Raw genomic sequence first — 17,456 nt, 5'->3', positions numbered from 1 at the left:
CCAAGCAATGTTGACGCGCAACGACAGCATGAATGGGACTTTCTTTTCGTTGGTTGTGACAATGGATGAGACGTGGATGCCATTTTTCAATCCAGAAACAAAACGCCAGTCAGCTCAATGGAAGCACATATATTCACCGCCACCAAAAAAATTTCGGCTAACCGCCAGTGCTGAAAAAATGATGGTGTCCATGTTCTGGGACAGCGAGGGTGTAATCCTTACCCATTGCGTTCCAAAGAGCACTACAGTAACAGGTGCATCCTACAAAAATGTTTTGAAGAACAAATTCCTTCCTGCACTGCAACAAAAACGTCCGGGAAGGGCTGCGCGTGTGCTGTTTCACCAAGACAACGCACCCGCACAGCGAGCTAACGTTACGCAACAGTTTCTTCGTGACAACAACTTTGAAGTGATTCCTCATGCTCCCTACTCACCTGACCTGGCTCCTAGTGACTTTTGGCTTTTTCCAACAATGAAAGACACTCTCCGTAGCCGCACATTCACCAGCTGTGCTGCTGTTTTCCAGTGGTCAAAACAGACACCTAAAGAAGCCTTCGCCGCTGCCATGGAATCATGGCGTCAGCGTTGTGAAAAATGTGTACGTCTGCAGGGCGATTACGTCGAGAAGTAACGCCAGTTTCATCGATTTCGGGTGAGTAGTTAATTAGAAAAAAAATCGGAGCCCTTAGAACTTGAATGCACCTTGTAAAGCGACTATTCAAGTTAGTGGGTAGAATCTATGAGTCCATACTGTCTGGCTTTCGGAAAGATATTATCCACACAATCCCAAGGGTAAAATGACCGTTAATTGAGTGAACTATCGCACAACTAGCTTAAAGACTAATGCTCTCAAGTTGCAGACAAAAAAAAGAGAACAACAGAAAAGAAAACTGAGGATCAGTTAGATGACAATCAGTTTCGTTTTCGGAAGGTAAGGGCACCATAGAGACAATTATGAGGTTGCGTTTGATAGTGGAAGCAAGACTTTAGAAAAATCAAGACATGTTCATTTGATCTGTCGATATAAAATGGTGCAAGATATTAGAAATTCTGAGAAAAATAGGTGTTAGCCAAAGGGAAAGTCAGATAATTCACACTATGTGGAAGAAATAGGATTGAATTATAAGAATACAAGAGCAAGAACAAAGTGTTCCGATTAAAAAGAGTGTAACACAGAGATGTAGTCTTTACCTACTGTTCAATCTACACATCGAAGAAACAGTGACGAAATAAAAGCAAGGTTCGAAAGAGGGTTATAGTTCAGGGTGAAAGGATATTAATTATCAAATTCACTAATGACATTGTTATTCACACTGAAACTAAAGAAGACCTAAAAGACGTGCTTAATGGAATGATCAGTCTAATGAATACAGTGCATTAGGATTGAAATGACCAAGGACGAAAGTTATGAGATATAACAGAAACGACGAAAGTAAAGGCCACGAAGTAAAATCAGTTAGGGAATTCCGCTGCCTAGGAAACAAAATAGCAAGTGACAGACAATACAAGGGCGGTATAGAAAGCAGCTCAGTATAGGCAAAAAGAGTATTCCTGGCCAAGAGAACTCTTCTAGTATGAAACATCGACCTTAATCTAAGGAATGAATTTCTCGGGATGTATATTTGGAGCGCAGCATTATGTGGTAGTGAATTGTGGACTGTGGGAAAACAGGCAGCGAAGAGAATCTAAGTATCTAAGATGTGGTTCTTTAGAAGTATGTTGAAAGTTAGGTGACCTATTAGGATGAGGAATAGAACTTTCTCCGAAGAATCGATGAAGGAAGGAACAGATGAGAAACACTGACAAGAAGGACGGACGGCATGATACGAAATGTGTTAGAACATCAGAGAACAACTTCCGTGGCACTTAAAAAAAGGGAGCTGTAGAGATAAAAAAATACAGGGGAAGACAGACATCAGAAAACATTAAACAAATAATTGAGAGCGTAGGGTGCAAATGCTGCTCTGAGATAGGGTATAGGGTAGCTAGCACAAAGAGAAGAATTCGAACAGCGCATCAAACTAGTCACAAGAGTGATAGCTCTCTCCCCACCCCTCCCTCACCTTCCCCAAATCACAATAAAAGAGTAGTGTGATAGAGCCTGTTATGTTCTTGATATACAAAAATGGTTCACAGGATATTCTGAACAGCTCTAGTAGATTGTTTGCAAATGATGCCGTAGTTTATCCTCTAATCGCATCAACAAAAGATCAAAGCAAATTATAAAATGACCCCGACAAAATATCTCTTTAATATGAAACGTGGCAGTTGATTACAATAAAAGGTATGTGAACCTCCACTTGAATACTAAGAGAATTCCGTTGCATTTCTGTTACATGGTAAATGTCCCAAGTTAAAGAACTGCTGATTCAACTGAAAATCTAGTGATTATATCTGGCAACAACTCGAATTGGAACTAACATTGCAGGAAAAACAAACCAAAGACTTCATTTTATTAGCAGAACATTTAAAAGACGCATAAAATCCACTAAAAACTGCCTACAATACGCTTGTACGTCATGATCTGTGCGGTATGGGATTACTGCTAGACAGAACTGAACTGACAGATGCTATCGAAAAATTTCAAAGAATTGTTTCAAGTTTTGTGCTATGACATTTATCATATTTCGTGTATGTCGTAAGTAAGTTGCCATTGGAATCATTAAAACAAAAGCAGTTTTCATTGCTACGCTATCTTCTCACAACATTTCAGTTAACATGCGAATGCCAAACAAAACATTTTCTTGGTTCGCTCGTTAACGCTGGTAAGGAGCGCAGTATCCTCTATCACTCTCTGTTATTGTCTTGCGGAATATATACGTAGATGTAGACGTCTTTTGCCATCAAAACTTTTCTTCCTCAACGTAAGTCATTGTGGAGGAATTATTGCACGGAATCTGCGAAATTTCCACTCGTCTGGCGTTGCCTTCAGATTCGGACATGTTTAACTTCAATATATTCGTAGAAGAAAAACTTATAAATTTGTCAACAATAAACTCTAACACTGCATGGAAAACATTGTCTGTTCAGTGAGAACAACATATGAAAAATATGTTACTGATTGAATCTCTACTTGCACAAAAAAGTTAAAAGCGTCAACTTAAAATGTCAATAAAACGGACACAGCGTATTATGACATCTTCGCTGTATTGATGTCGAGATGCGCTCTGAGTAAGTAACATTCTATTAACGTTTCTTATAATCCAACACATCCTGTAGAAAATAAACATTATGGCATTAAGGACACCCCACTTACCTCACTTAGGTCTTAACTTGTTTAACAATTAGGGAGTATCGTACTAATTCGCTGGACCTCATAAATAAAACTTAACTAGTAATAGGGTAAATGAATTATGATGTCCCGTTATACACTCCTGGAAATTGAAATAAGAACACCGTGAATTCATTGTCCCAGGAAGGGGAAACTTTATTGACACATTCCTGGGGTCAGATACATCACATGATCACACTGACAGAACCACAGGCACATAGACACAGGCAACAGAGCATGCACAATGTCGGCACTAGTACAGTGTATATCCACCTTTCGCAGCAATGCAGGCTGCTATTCTCCCATGGAGACGATCGTAGAGATGCTGGATGTAGTCCTGTGGAACGGCTTGCCATGCCATTTCCACCTGGCGCCTCAGTTGGACCAGCGTTCGTGCTGGACGTGCAGACCGCGTGAGACGACGCTTCATCCAGTCCCAAACATGCTCAATGGGGGACAGATCCGGAGATCTTGCTGGCCATGGTAGTTGACTTACACCTTGTAGAGCACGTTGGGTGGCACGGGATACATGCGGACGTGCATTGTCCTGTTGGAACAGCAAGTTCCCTTGCCGGTCTAGGAATGGTAGAACGATGGGTTCGATGACGGTTTGGATGTACCGTGCACTATTCAGTGTCCCCTCGACGATCACCAGTGGTGTACGGCCAGTGTAGGAGATCGCTCCCCACACCATGATGCCGGGTGTTGGCCCTGTGTGCCTCGGTCGTATGCAGTCCTGATTGTGGCGCTCACCTGCACGGCGCCAAACACGCATACGACCATCATTGGCACCAAGGCAGAAGCGACTCTCATCGCTGAAGACGACACGTCTCCATTCGTCCCTCCATTCACGCCTGTCGCGACACCACTGGAGGCGGGCTGCACGATGTTAGGGCGTGAGCGGAAGACGGCCTAACGGTGTGCGGGACCGTAGCCCAGCTTCATGGAGACGGTTGCGAATGGTCCTCGCCGATACCCCAGGAGCAACAGTGTCCCTAATTTGCTGGGAAGTGGCGGTGCGGTCCCCTACGGCACTGCGTAGGATCCTACGGTCTTGGCGTGCATCCGTGCGTCGCTGCGGTCCGGTCCCAGGTCGACGGGCACGTGCACCTTCCGCCGATCACTGGCGACAACATCGATGTACTGTGGAGACCTCACGCCCCACGTGTTGAGCAATTCGGCGGTACGTCCACCCGGCCTCCCGCATGCCCACTATACGCCCTCGCTCAAAGTCCGTCAACTGCACATACGGTTCACGTCCACGCTGTCGCGGCATGCTACCAGTGTTAAAGACTGCGATGGAGCTCCGTATGCCACGGCAAACTGGCTGACACTGACGGCGACGGTGCACAAATGCTGCGCAGCTAGCGCCATTCGACGGCCAACACCGCGGTTCCTGGTTTGTCCGCTGTGCCGTGCGTGTGATCATTGCTTGTACAGCCCTCTCGCAGTGTCCAGAGCAAGTATGGTGGGTCTGACACACCGGTGTCAATGTGTTCTTTTTTCCATTTCCAGGAGTGTATTAGGTATTGTTTATTGTAGGTCTTTTATGAGCATGAATGATTTATTAAACTCTTACTTTTGCTAAAAATACGAACACGCAAATAAAAGGTCAAAATGACACCCTACACAAATATATTTCATGCAGTTTGAAACGTATGCCCCATGAAACAACCTGTTGCTCACTTATTTGAGGAAATTCTGTGCATTGTATTACCCAGTATAAACTGTATATTAAAAGACCGTTAACATTTTTGTAAGACAGTGAAGAAAATCCTAGCTTGCTCTGAAAGTAGGGACATTCCATATCATCATCTCCAAACAAAAGTGCTATCACTCCCTGGTGGTTTTTCTACCTAATATTCATAGACAAAGCAGTCACAATGGTGATACTCAATATGACAAAATAAGGTATTATAATAATTTCCACATTGACTCTCAAATTCTCTATATCAAACAAGGTGGTGCTCCTTGTTTGAATCTTCGTATGTTGTATAACTTACCCTCAGACACAGTAAAATAAAACAGATACCCATACAAACTCGTAAAATAAAAGCATAGCTTATTTCTCAGTTTTCTAGAAATTACCTCAGTATTTGGATTCTAGATTTTCAAGTCCCCATACACACTGTAGGATACAATGTCAACTGTAGGTAAGCCTCTGACTACATCGTTTATGACAGCTGTTATTCTCGACGTGTAAGGCGTTTACTCTCTTAAACGTCTAAATAAAACAACCGTAAAAGCAGCAGTTTTTGACAGGGGAGTGGATTTTGTGTTTACTCTGTAAGAACTCGCCAACTTTCTTAGTGTTAATGGAAAACAGTCGATGCAACTGGTACGTAAAATGTTCCAATTACCGTACTTAATTTTTAGTGCGATCTATAAAAGCGGTTCATCGCGCCTGCAGTAACGTATGCCACGTCTCGTTTCTGATCCTTGGAAATTCTCTCTTGTGATGACAACAGCACACTGTGAAATGAAAGACTCGATATTTTGCTTACGTGGCGAATTAAAATATGAACGACAGTGTTAATACATAACAGTTTCCTATCACAAAGAGTCTAGCTCACAGAGAAGTACGAAGTTCCCTCCGACAGACGAAATCACCATAACCACCTGAACTCATCCTCAGTCCCACCATAACCTGAACTCGTTCTCAATCTGTAAGACGCACCAACAGTTCCTTCCCATACATCATAAATTTAACGCTGCTTATGTGAAGTTAAATCATCGATATTTCAAATATTACCTGTCAAAATGACATCTCCATGTGTATGTATAAACGAGACAAAGTGTTGGACCTAGACATTAAACCCGTCGTCATTCTGCAGATATAGTGAAGTCTCTCAGATATAAAACATAAATTGTGATTCCTATCATTAACAGGACACACGTTAATATTATAGCGATCTACAGAGAATTAGTCGGTTGCAATACGGCCGTTGTTTAAAATATTCACCGTCTGTGTTTTGCTGAAGGTATTGCGTGGTTCGCAGTCCCCACAGTGTGTGTCACTGCCCTTGATTAAACCCAGTACCTTTCCACAGCAGTGCCTGTTGTAGGCATAGGTCCACTGTGTAATCAGTCGGTCGGAGGGAGACCTTAAGCTCGACAGCACTAGTTACATTGTCACTAGGTTTCGCCCCCTCGTTTCATTTCCATAATCATAGATGTCACCACAAACTAGATACGATATTGGAAACACTATTGCATAAAATGTCTCCTCTATACGGAAATATACATAATGTATGTACAAGAACAGGATGTAGACATACTGTTGATGACATATCGAGTTTTGGGTCTGGGCGTGATTCATGCTCAGACAGCCTAATAGTAAGGTGACCGCTCGCGGGAAGTGATACATCCGGCTTCAAATCCCGTCCCGGCACAGATTTTCATTGTTCTGGTTCCATTCCACTGTCAACTGGAACATAAAGAAGTGAACGTGGAATATACTGCCTTGTCACCACACCCAGTAATGTGTTTACGGACCCTCTCAGGCATCAATGCGAAGTGCAGGAAGCCGTCAAATACGCCAGTGAAAACTACGACTCACCGGACACGTCTGCCACAGCGACAGAGAGAAAGGCCAGCAGCAACAGTAGGCGCATCGTGTGAGACTGGTCCTCACCACCGGCAGACACTTGCTGTATACTGCGGCGAGGAGAAGTGGCGATCACCTTTGAACCTTCACACCGATAGCTGATAGCCTTCTGCCATGTAAAACGCAGAAGCCATCTTCGTCCGACCGATAGCAGCTACTTTTCCTCCTGGCTATCAACTATTGAAGGACAAGGTCACCAACTTTGGGACTAGTATTACTCTTCTGTCTTGTCTCATTTGAACCTAATTTTTTTGAGTCAGTACACTTTCACCTAGTTAGATGAACTCCATACCTTACAGCATTTTTTAAACTTTTCATCCCTAGATAACCACTTCTTCCATTTCTGTCAGCAACTCTTATGCATAATGCAATCTTCGTTCATCGCTCCAGTTTTCCCCACTACTGCTGCTTGTAGCGCCCAGTTAACAATTACTGTCCATTGTTGTCATTTTGTAAGCCAAAAAACAACGTGATTCAATTGTGTGTGGATCATGAAACTAAATTTTTAAAAATTATTACTATTATCGCTATTTCAAAGGTTGAAATACTGACTACACAAGTTTCCAATAATTAAATTTTTCTTTTCTACGCATGACACAATGTACTGCATAGTTGTTATTACAGCTCGTGGAACATCTTCCGCGCAAAGACCACCCACTACACACATTCTTTGAATTCATCTATGTTACAAAAAATGAGAGGTATATTTAACACATACTGAAATGTCTCGTGAAAATGCCTTCTCCGAGTTGTAGCTAGATACCGCAGTAGACCAGAAATTTCTTCCTTATTCACTTTGCAACAATAAATGAGATAATTGAGAGCACGACACAACAGTAACTATGTAATGGCTACTACACTGCTGTAAGGGCTACACATTATTATAATTATTATTGTCATTATTACCAGTGGTAACTTCATTTAGTTAAGAACTATGGAGTCCAGCAGTCAAGTGATTTACACATGTCTAAGTATTGTCCACACATTTTAATTTGCTTGATTTTAATTGCGGTTGCAGTGTGTAGGTGAAGCAAGTGTCGCTAGGGGGAGGACTTTTGCAGAAAGTGCACGTTTTATTACAAGTATCTACCCTTATTGTGGGCAGTTAACTTTAGTTTCTGAGAAAGAATTGTAGGTAGCACTCGCGATGCACTCAAAACTCGTTTCATCATTCTATAAAAAAGAAGCTTGTTAGAAACAAGCAGTACCAATTTTCTCATTGACTCGTTTGTTCGTAGTTTAATGAAACGTCTAAGAAACAATCTATTTATCTTTAGTTATTTTAAACTTTAAAATGTTCAATGAAAATACTGTTTCATTCCAATGTTTAGTCAGGTGGGGGGAATGGCTATTATCTGAACATACTCAGAGATAATTGTGTCTGCCCACTCGTTGAATATAGCCTGCCTAGGAAGCTCTTTTCTCGGATCGCTAGACAACAGTTCAAGCAAACGTATTGTTACAGCAAGTTAAACTGATAATATTTAACTTTGCGTATTCACAAAGGTGTGTCGCAAGCAAATGGCGACATGCAAATAGTCAATGTCCTTTGGTTTACACAGTTTCAATGCAAGCAAAATAACACAGTTGATAAGTCATTGTTGTAGCGTTTGTATGACGGCTCGTCTTCCACTCCCTAAGACTGACTGCAATTCTGGGACATTACGAGGAACAGGCAAATCTCGTATGGCTAACAAATGCGACTGAAGAGGATATACACCTTCACTGTTTATGACATGACCAAGATACTGAAACTCGGGTTAAAAAAAAAAATCACACCTCTCCAGTGTACACTTTAGTCCTGCATCAGACAACACACGAAACAAAGCATGTAAATTTGCAATATGTTTTTCAGGTTTACGGCCTGCTACGACAATATCGTCCAAATAGTTTGAACAGTTTGGCACTTGTACAGTCAGCTGTTCCAAATGCCATCGGAAAATGGCGGGTGCGGAAGCACTGACAAAAGGCAAACCCAAATATGTAAACACGCCCAAATGAGTATTCACTACACACACTTTTTGAGATTCATCATCGAGCGGTATTTGAAGATACGCGTCGAGCAAATCAATTTTTGAAAAGTAGTGACCAGCGCCTAATCTATACATGAGATCCTCCGGCCGTGACAAGGGGTAAGTATCAGTCACAGTTTGTGGGTTGACTGTAGACTTAGTCAACACAGAGGCGAATGCGACCAGAAGGTTTGAGGAGCAAAACCAGTGGACTTTCCCACTGACTAGCTTGTAATGGCGCAACAGCTTCGCTATATTGCAGTTCTTTAAGTTCAGAAGCGACTTTGTCCCGTAATGCAATGGAAACAGTTCTTGTCTGGCAAAATTTCGGCTGAGCATTGTCTTTCAGAGTAATATATGCGACAAAACTGTTAGCCTTGCCTAAACCTTCAGAAAAGAGTTCTGGGAATTTCTTCAGCAAGCGAGCTACACTGCCGTTGGCATTGAATGCAGTCATTGACAACACATTGACCTGAGTTTTAAAGCCAAAGAAATCAAACGAATCAAGGCCAAATACGAGTGATGGAACTTAAATAATGGCAACTATTTATTCACAACCGATACAAAAGAGTTACATGTTTGCACCTGTTACTGTCCTTCAAGGTAGTCACTACCGTCGTGCAGAACCCGTTACCAGCGAAGTGGTAGGCGTTGTAAACCGTTAGCAGAGCCTGTTCTGTTGATGGTGCGAATGGAGCGGTCGATTCTCGTGATGGTGTTATTCTCGTTCTTCCACGGCAGACCGTCAACGCACAGTATTACTGTTCGTTTCTGGAGCATCACCTGCGACCAGCTTTGCGAAAGAAGCGGCGACACTTTCTGCGCAACTCACCCATCGTTTTGCACGACAATGCGAGGGCGCATACAGCGCAAGCTGTGGCTGCTCTGTTCGGTCGATGGGATTGGGAGGTGCTGTACCATCCAACATACTCCCCGAACTTAAGTCCTTGTGACTCTGATTTGATTCCGAAGATGAAGGAGCCACTTCGTGGCATTCGCTTCAGAACTGTTCCAGAGATTCGACAGGCAGTAGACCGCTCCATTCGCACCATCAACGGAACAGGCTCTGCTAACGGTATACTGCGCCTTCCACATCGCTGGCAACGGTTTCTACGCAACGCTGGTGACTACTTTTAAGGACAGGTACAGGTGCAAACATGTAACTCTTTTCTTTCGGTTGTGAATAAATAGTTGCCACTATTTAAGTTCCAACCCTCGTATGTTCTCACACTCGCGTGATTGTAGCACAGTGAAAGTCACAGTTCGCGTATGCGAGCATTGCAGGAAAAGTACATTTTCCGAGAACGGGAATGTCTTGTCCATCGTAAGCCTCCAGTTGAGTGCTAGTCTTAGACAGGCGTGGGGAGACACAGTAATAATGTTTTCCAACAGTTTGGAACCACTGCTCTACGATATTGACCAAGTACTAAAAATACTAATATTACTTGTACTGCTTCTTTTAAGGACAGGTACAGGTGCTAACATGTAACTCTTTTGTTTCTACTAATAATAATAACAACGATAATAATTATTTTCGTATTGCACACGTCCGGATCACGGTGTTTCAGCTGCACTTTCGCTCTCCACGCGCCTGGACTTTAACTTCAGACCAGTATTCCCCCTTCCGTTTCGTGTGCCACTAGCCTCTGGTTTCAGTCCACGGTCTACAGTCGTCAGTTTTGGCTTCTTAGAAACTGAGAGCTGTTAGTGTTTATTCTTGACCGCATTGAGTTTATGGATATCCTCCACAGTTGGCACCATTTCTTGCATGTCTTTTTTCCACCTTGGTGGTCACGCCTCCTTGGCTTTTATGTTGCGTATATAACGGAAAATCCAATTGTATAAATATGTAGGACTCATACGGACACTAAGTTCATAGAAAACAATCTTGCTGCAAAGAATGGCGTGTGTGAACTTTTCTACGTATGTGTAGAGTTCGTGGTTGTGACTTCTGAATTCATCATTTTCTTTGTTCGGACATAAGATATTCCTCATTACCTGTCTTTCTCTCTTTTCCGATTTCTCGACCAGGGATTTTCCTATTCACAGCAGGGCATCCTGTGCTTCGTTCAAATGGTTCAAATGGCTCTGAGCACTATGGGACTGCCGGCCGGAGTGGCGGAGCGGTTCTAGGCGCTTCAGTCTGGAAACGTGCGACCGCTACGGTCGCAGGTTCGAATCCTGCCTCGGGCATGGACGTGTGTGATGTCCTTAGGTTAGTTAGGTTTAAGTAGTTCTAAGTTCTAGGGGACTGATGACCGCAGCTGTTAAGTCCCATAGTGCTCAGAGCCATTTGAACCATTTGAACCACTATGGGAGTCAACTGCTGTGGTCATCAGTCCCCTAGAACTTAGAACTACTTAAACCTACCTAACCTAAGGACATCACACACACCCATGCCCGAGGCAGGATTTGAACCTGCGACCGTAGCAGCAGCGCGGCTCCGGACTGGAGCGCCTAGAACCGCACTGCCACCGCGGCCGGCCTGTGTTTCGTATTACTATACAGTAATGTCCAATCTTGACATTGATTACTGACTTTTTTTAACAGACTTTGTCTATATCTACATCAGTACTCCGCAAGCTACCTAACTGTGTGTGGCAGAGGGTGCTTCTGGTACCACGAACTGACCACCCCTTCCCTGTTTCACTCACGAATGATGCGATGACAGAATGATTGTCCGTTAACTTCTGTATAAGACTTAATTTCTCGAATTTTCTCGTGGTGCTCATTTCGCAAGATCTATGTGGGACGACTTTATATGTTGTCCGACTCTTACTGGAAACTACGCTTTCGAAATTTCAACAGTAAATCGCTTCATGACGCACAATGCCTCTCTTGTAGCGTCTGCCCCTGGAATTTGTTGAGCATATCTGTAATGCGCTCGCTGTGATTAAACTGATTAAACGATCCCGTCACGAAACGCGCCGCTCTTCGTTGTATCTTCTCTATCTCTTTTATCAGTTCTCCCTGGTAAGCGTCCCACATTGATGAATAATACTGAATAATCGGTCGAACGTGTGCTATGTAAGCCACTTCTTTCGTGGATGAATTACATTTCCTTAGGATACACTATTTGTTTAATGTAGTCATTCCACGTAAGGTCGTTGGGGATAGTTACTACTAGACATTTTACCATGGTTACTGTTTACAGTAATTTGTCATCAATAGTGTAGTTAAACAAGAGTGGAATTCTCTCCGTATGTATGTGCAATATGTTACATTTATTTACGTACAGGGTTAACTGTTAGACCCTCCACCATTCATGAACCCTCTGCAGGTCATTGTGCAAATCGATATTGTCTTACCACGTTGCAACCTTCTTACAGATAACCATATCATCTGCGAACAGCCTTACAGACCTTCTGCTAGTTCACTTATATACACTGTAAACAGTGATGCTACTCTCATGTTGCCGGCCGGAGTGGCCGAGCGGTTCTAGGTGCTACAGCCTGGAACCACGCGACCATTTTTTTTTTCATTAAACGGCATTGCGAGACAGTGTCACGTGCGTTCCTGAAGTCGAGGAACACAGAATCAACTTGAGCGCCAATGTCTACAGCGCTACACATCTCATGGAGGAACAGAGAGAGCTGAGTTTAGCTAAACCTCTCGTTTGCGGAATTCATGTTGATATTTATACTGGAGATTTCGCTGTGCAAAAACGTCCTAATACTTGAGCACAAAACATGTTCGGTAATTTTACCACAATCTGATGTCAACGATAATTATGTGCATCTGTCCTACGACCTTTGTTGAAAATGGGAATGACCTACGCTTTTTTCAAGTCGGTAAGTACCCCTCGTTGCCCTAACGACGTACGATAAGCTGCTGCTGGAAAGGCAGCCACTTCTTTCGCATAATCTCTATAGAATCTTACAGTTATCTCATCTGGTCCTGATGACTTTGCACTACGAAATGATTGTAATTATTTTTCTATTCCACTACCAGTTATCATAATATCTGCCCAACGTTCGTGTGATGATTGAAAGTAGGGGTTGTGTTACGATCTTCCGCGGTGAAACTGATTCAGAAGACCGAATTAAGTACCTCCGCCTTCTCTCTGTCATTATCCGTTTCGTTGTCATTATGGTCGCGGAGTGATTATATAGATGATTTCGAACCGCTTACTGATTTTACTTAAGACGAAATCTTCTTAGGGATTTTAATCAAATGGGTTGACAAAGTATTACTTTCAAACTTATTAAACGTTTCTGTCATTGCTGTACTTACGCTCATTTTTGCTTCGTTCAGCTTTTGTTAGCTTGAATTTGGCTTCTCTAGAACCTGTGATGAAGCTCGCTTTGCTTACGTAGCAGTTTTCTAACACGGCTATTAAACCACGGTGGATCTTTCCCATCCGTTAAGACCTTGCTCGAAACATACCTTTTTGAAGTACTCTGAACGATGCTTTTGATTTTTTTCCATTTGTACTCCACGTACCTGTCCCCAGCACTGAATATTTGATGTTCACTACTCAGATACACTGCAATTTGTATCCCATCACTCTTGCTAATCAAAAATATTTTCCTATCTTTCTTAACATTTCCCGTAATAACCGTAGTCATACATGCTATCACAGCCTTATGGTCACTGATACCCCCCCCCCCCTCTATGTTAACTGGTTCGAGAATTGAGGTCTTTTTGTTGTTAGGAGGTGTAATACATTACCTATACGCATTAATTCTCTAATTTTTGATTGCTTGATATGCTAGTCCATGGTCCAAAGCCTTCTTTCTCAGAGGAGTCTGACTCTACCCACTTCTTAGATGTTTAAACTTCTCCGTTCCTCTGATTTTTGCTTCTTATATCTCTAGTCTACGTGATGATTTGGTGTTTGTAATTATAGTAATAATGAAATAGTGGTAATATAAAAAACTAATCTACATATAAGGTAGGGCCCAAGAGTGATAATGTGAAGTGATAAAGAGACATGAAGTTGGTTTCTTTGGCATTAAGATAGAGGAAAGGCCTAGTGCTCATAAAGAACTTTGGTTAAAGGATAAATGATAAAGGGAGGTAGTTGTATCCAAATTCAACGTGGAACATGTTGTTGTAGGAAATATGTGATCAGTTAGTTATCTTTTGAAAGTAAAGAAATGAGTCAGTTCTCTGATATCGTGAAAGACAAAATTTCTTCATTGGGTTCACGCTGCGGGTAATGGTCGCTGATGGAGGGTGCGAGTAAGAAAAGATTTTACTGTGACTGGAAGATCTGTTTCGCTATGCTGCCAGATGAGAGGGCTTACTTTCAGAACATACATAACGGACTAAATACGCCGAGCAGACTGTTAAGCAAGGAAGCGTAAATTTCTGCTGTAGTCGAGATATGGAAACACAAGTGTTTGCGCAAATTTCTATTACACGTAGAAAGAAAATATTACATGTTTTGTATTTCGTGGAGATTTGATGGTGGCTTCTTGCAAGTTGCGTGTTCAGCCCGATTTAGTTTACTGTCTAGTATTACTCACAGCCATAGAAAAAGAAATACGCATTTCTCCCACTTAAAAATAAAGGTAGCAGTGCTTCCCGAAATTCTGGAATGACCACTCAGAGCCGCACGGGAGTCATAACTTATGCTTTGATAAGGACAGAAGGATATTATCTTGTGCCTAGTTAAATAACGCTGAAGGGGCATAATAGTAACAATGTCAAATGACATTCCTTCTTGAGAAGTGCCTCATGATAGCTATTGAGATTATTTCATCTCAAAATATTCATGAGTTTACGTCAACTCCATTCAATGAAGAGAAAAGATTTCTTTTATTGCATCTACATAAGAGGAAAACATTGAAAAAATTAATGTTTTTAACGGGTTTATGTTATACCAATCTTTGTTCCCCAGTAACTGTTCTGTCTGAGAAATATACGTCACTAGATTTTCTTCTTCTTGTTCTGGCGTCGACACGCTATGCATGTAAGTTGTACAAAATCCATACTTTCGCTAATAGTAACTGTAATGCTGCACTTTAAACCTGTTTTGTGTCCGAAAACGAAATACGGATCTACTATTACAACCTGAGATTAATTAGTACTACACTCTGTTAGTACACCAGGAAAAGCGAAGAAACTTCCTATCGGTGGAGAAATGGATTCCAACCTTTCATTTTTCCTTACAAGACGTTATCATTGTTTACTGTTTGGAAAAGGGTGAAGATATGACAGATTATTTGGGTCAGGTTATTAGATCATCTGCAGAGTGGAAAATAGGAATCACTGATCGCTTGTCTTATTTGGCTCTTCAACCGAAGAATGCACCAGCCCATTCATGGGTCACTTCTATGGCGAAGGTGCCTGGGATTTTACCATAGCTGTGGCAATAGCCATGTGTTTTAAGGAGTTTTCATATCCTCCTTACAGGAAACAAATTTTCGTCCAATGCAGAGACTTTCCGAGCTGTAAACCGGTATTACGCAGAGTTATAACAAGTTTCATTCTTGAGCGAATGCAACAGTACTAATCTCACTGACATGATTTCTACCATTTTATTGCTGTCATTTGCACTAATTTAGTGCTTTAACTCAAAAGTGACTGTGAATGACAGGGATGTTTGGGTATCGTTCATGGAGGTTGTTGGCCAGTTCCGGGACAGTGAAAGTAATTCACCTTTTATTCTGTTGGAAAAGTTCAAAGCGGTATTCTCGTCTGATGATCCTCAAATTGATGTTTTGAACATTTACTGCGATTATTTCCCCGAAAATCTGTATGATGTCAGTCAGGAATAACGTGAGTGAAACTACCTGGCAGATGAAATCTGCGTGCCGGACCGAGACTCGAACTCTCCGCTGCAGAGTGAAAATCTCATTCTAATAACGTGAGAGGTTTCACGAGATCATTAAAGTGATAGAGGCACAACAGCAGAGAAGCTGGAATATCCACATGGTGAGAAACTATTGTATCAATATTAGACCTTTTGAGGAGAAGAGAGGACGGAAATATAAGCCAACGGAGAGTTCATTTGGATGCAATAAAGTGATGTTTACGTGGTTACATTTCATTAAAACCTGTCTGACACTGAGAAATTAATTAATTTTTCATTCAATTTAGGTGTGTTTTGCCAATTTTCTCGTTTTCAGTGAGACCAGAACATTACGTATGTGAAGGGGAAAAACCTTAAGTTCGATAAGTAGTTAGTGTAAATAAGCTACTACATAACAAAAAATAACGGAAATAATTTTTTTTTGCTTGGCTGTGTTATCATTTAATGACCACTGTATATTATGATTTACGTAATAATCACCATTTCGGTAGACTGACACTGTATATTATGATTTACGTAATAATCACCATTTCGGTAGATTTATGTTTATTAGAGAAGAATATCATCACCAGCAACCGCAGCCATTTGACATCCATTGTTGGGTAAAGGACTGCTATGGACTGCTCCCTTCATTGCAGTCTTCCAATAAATGCATCCATTTGTTCGTTGATGTTTCCTAATGTCACCTACTCGTATTTCATGATGATGTCGCCTCGGTGCATTCTGATACGGTAATATCCAGCGAAAAACTTCATTTGGGAATTTCCAGTCTATCTGCCTGGCTATTTTTCCTGCCCGCCTACATTTCACACTGTCTGACCAAAAACATCCAGAGACCCTTATGTAACGCAAGACTGAACCCTAGATATTACTAAAAGCGGACCCACCGGTATAAGAGGAGGTGGGGGAGTATAATGCTGTCATCAGACAAGTAGTATCAGCAGAACGGCTCGCTTCAGGAGAGTCCTTTGGCTTCGAACGTGGAACTGTCATTGGATGTCACCGTAGTAACGATCTCACCAGGGACATTTCAATCATTCTACAGCCGTCCAAGCTGACTGCTGGTGACGTCATTCTGAAACGGACACGCGAAGGAAGAACCACAGTAAATCAAGACCAGGCAGACCTTATGTACAGATAGACAGGGACTGTCGGGTATTACGGAAGGTGGTCGTAAAAAATTGGACAAAGTTGGCGGAAGTAATCACGTGTGAGTTACAAAGTGCTACCAGCAGTCCATCTAGTACAATAACTGTGCGTTGGGAGTTAAAAATCTATGATTAAATGGCCGAGCAGCTCCTCATAAGCTAAACACTTCTGTGGTCAGTGCAAGCGACGCTTGAGGTGGTGTAAACATCGTCGCCATTGGAAAGCTGATGGCTGGAAACGAGTAATGAGTCACGCTGTACCCTTTGGCAACCAACGGAAGGGTCTGCTTTGCCGAATACCTGGAAGAAGCTACCTGGCACCATGTGTCGTGTCAACAATATATGTCGTGTTCACAATATATATAAATGACATAGTAGATAGTGTCGGAAGTTCCATGCGGCTTTTCGCGAATGATGCTGTAGTATACAGAGAAGTTGCAGCATTAGAAAACTGCAACGAAATGCAGGAAGTTCTGCAGCGGATAGGCACTTGGTGCAGGGAGTGGCAACTGACCCTTAACATAGACACATGTAATTTATTGCGAAAATGTAGAAAGAAGGATCCTTTATTGTATGATTATATGATAGCCGAACAAACACTGGTAGCAGTTACTTCCGTAAAATATTTAGGAGGATGTGTACGGAACGATTTGAAGTG

The 17,456-nt window shown here is 42.1% G+C and overlaps 1 protein-coding gene across 1 annotated transcript in view; it reads right to left on the bottom strand.

Moving 5' to 3' along the window:
* The window catches only part of LOC126237325 (uncharacterized), a 46,967-nt gene extending 39,979 nt beyond the window's left edge, over positions 1-6,988 (bottom strand). Inside the window, exon 1 of the mRNA XM_049947294.1 lies at positions 6,831-6,988. Within this exon, the coding sequence (XP_049803251.1) occupies positions 6,831-6,885 (55 nt within the window). The 5' untranslated portion in view covers positions 6,886-6,988. The remainder of the gene's footprint in view (positions 1-6,830) is intronic.
* Between the last annotated feature and the right edge of the window lie 10,468 nt (positions 6,989-17,456).

The sequence above is a fragment of the Schistocerca nitens genome, chromosome 2 (assembly GCF_023898315.1).
Source record: "Schistocerca nitens isolate TAMUIC-IGC-003100 chromosome 2, iqSchNite1.1, whole genome shotgun sequence".
Classification (NCBI taxonomy): domain Eukaryota; kingdom Metazoa; phylum Arthropoda; class Insecta; order Orthoptera; family Acrididae; genus Schistocerca; species Schistocerca nitens.
Note: the sequence above shows the minus strand (reverse complement) of the source record. Positions and strands in the feature narration are given on the sequence as shown.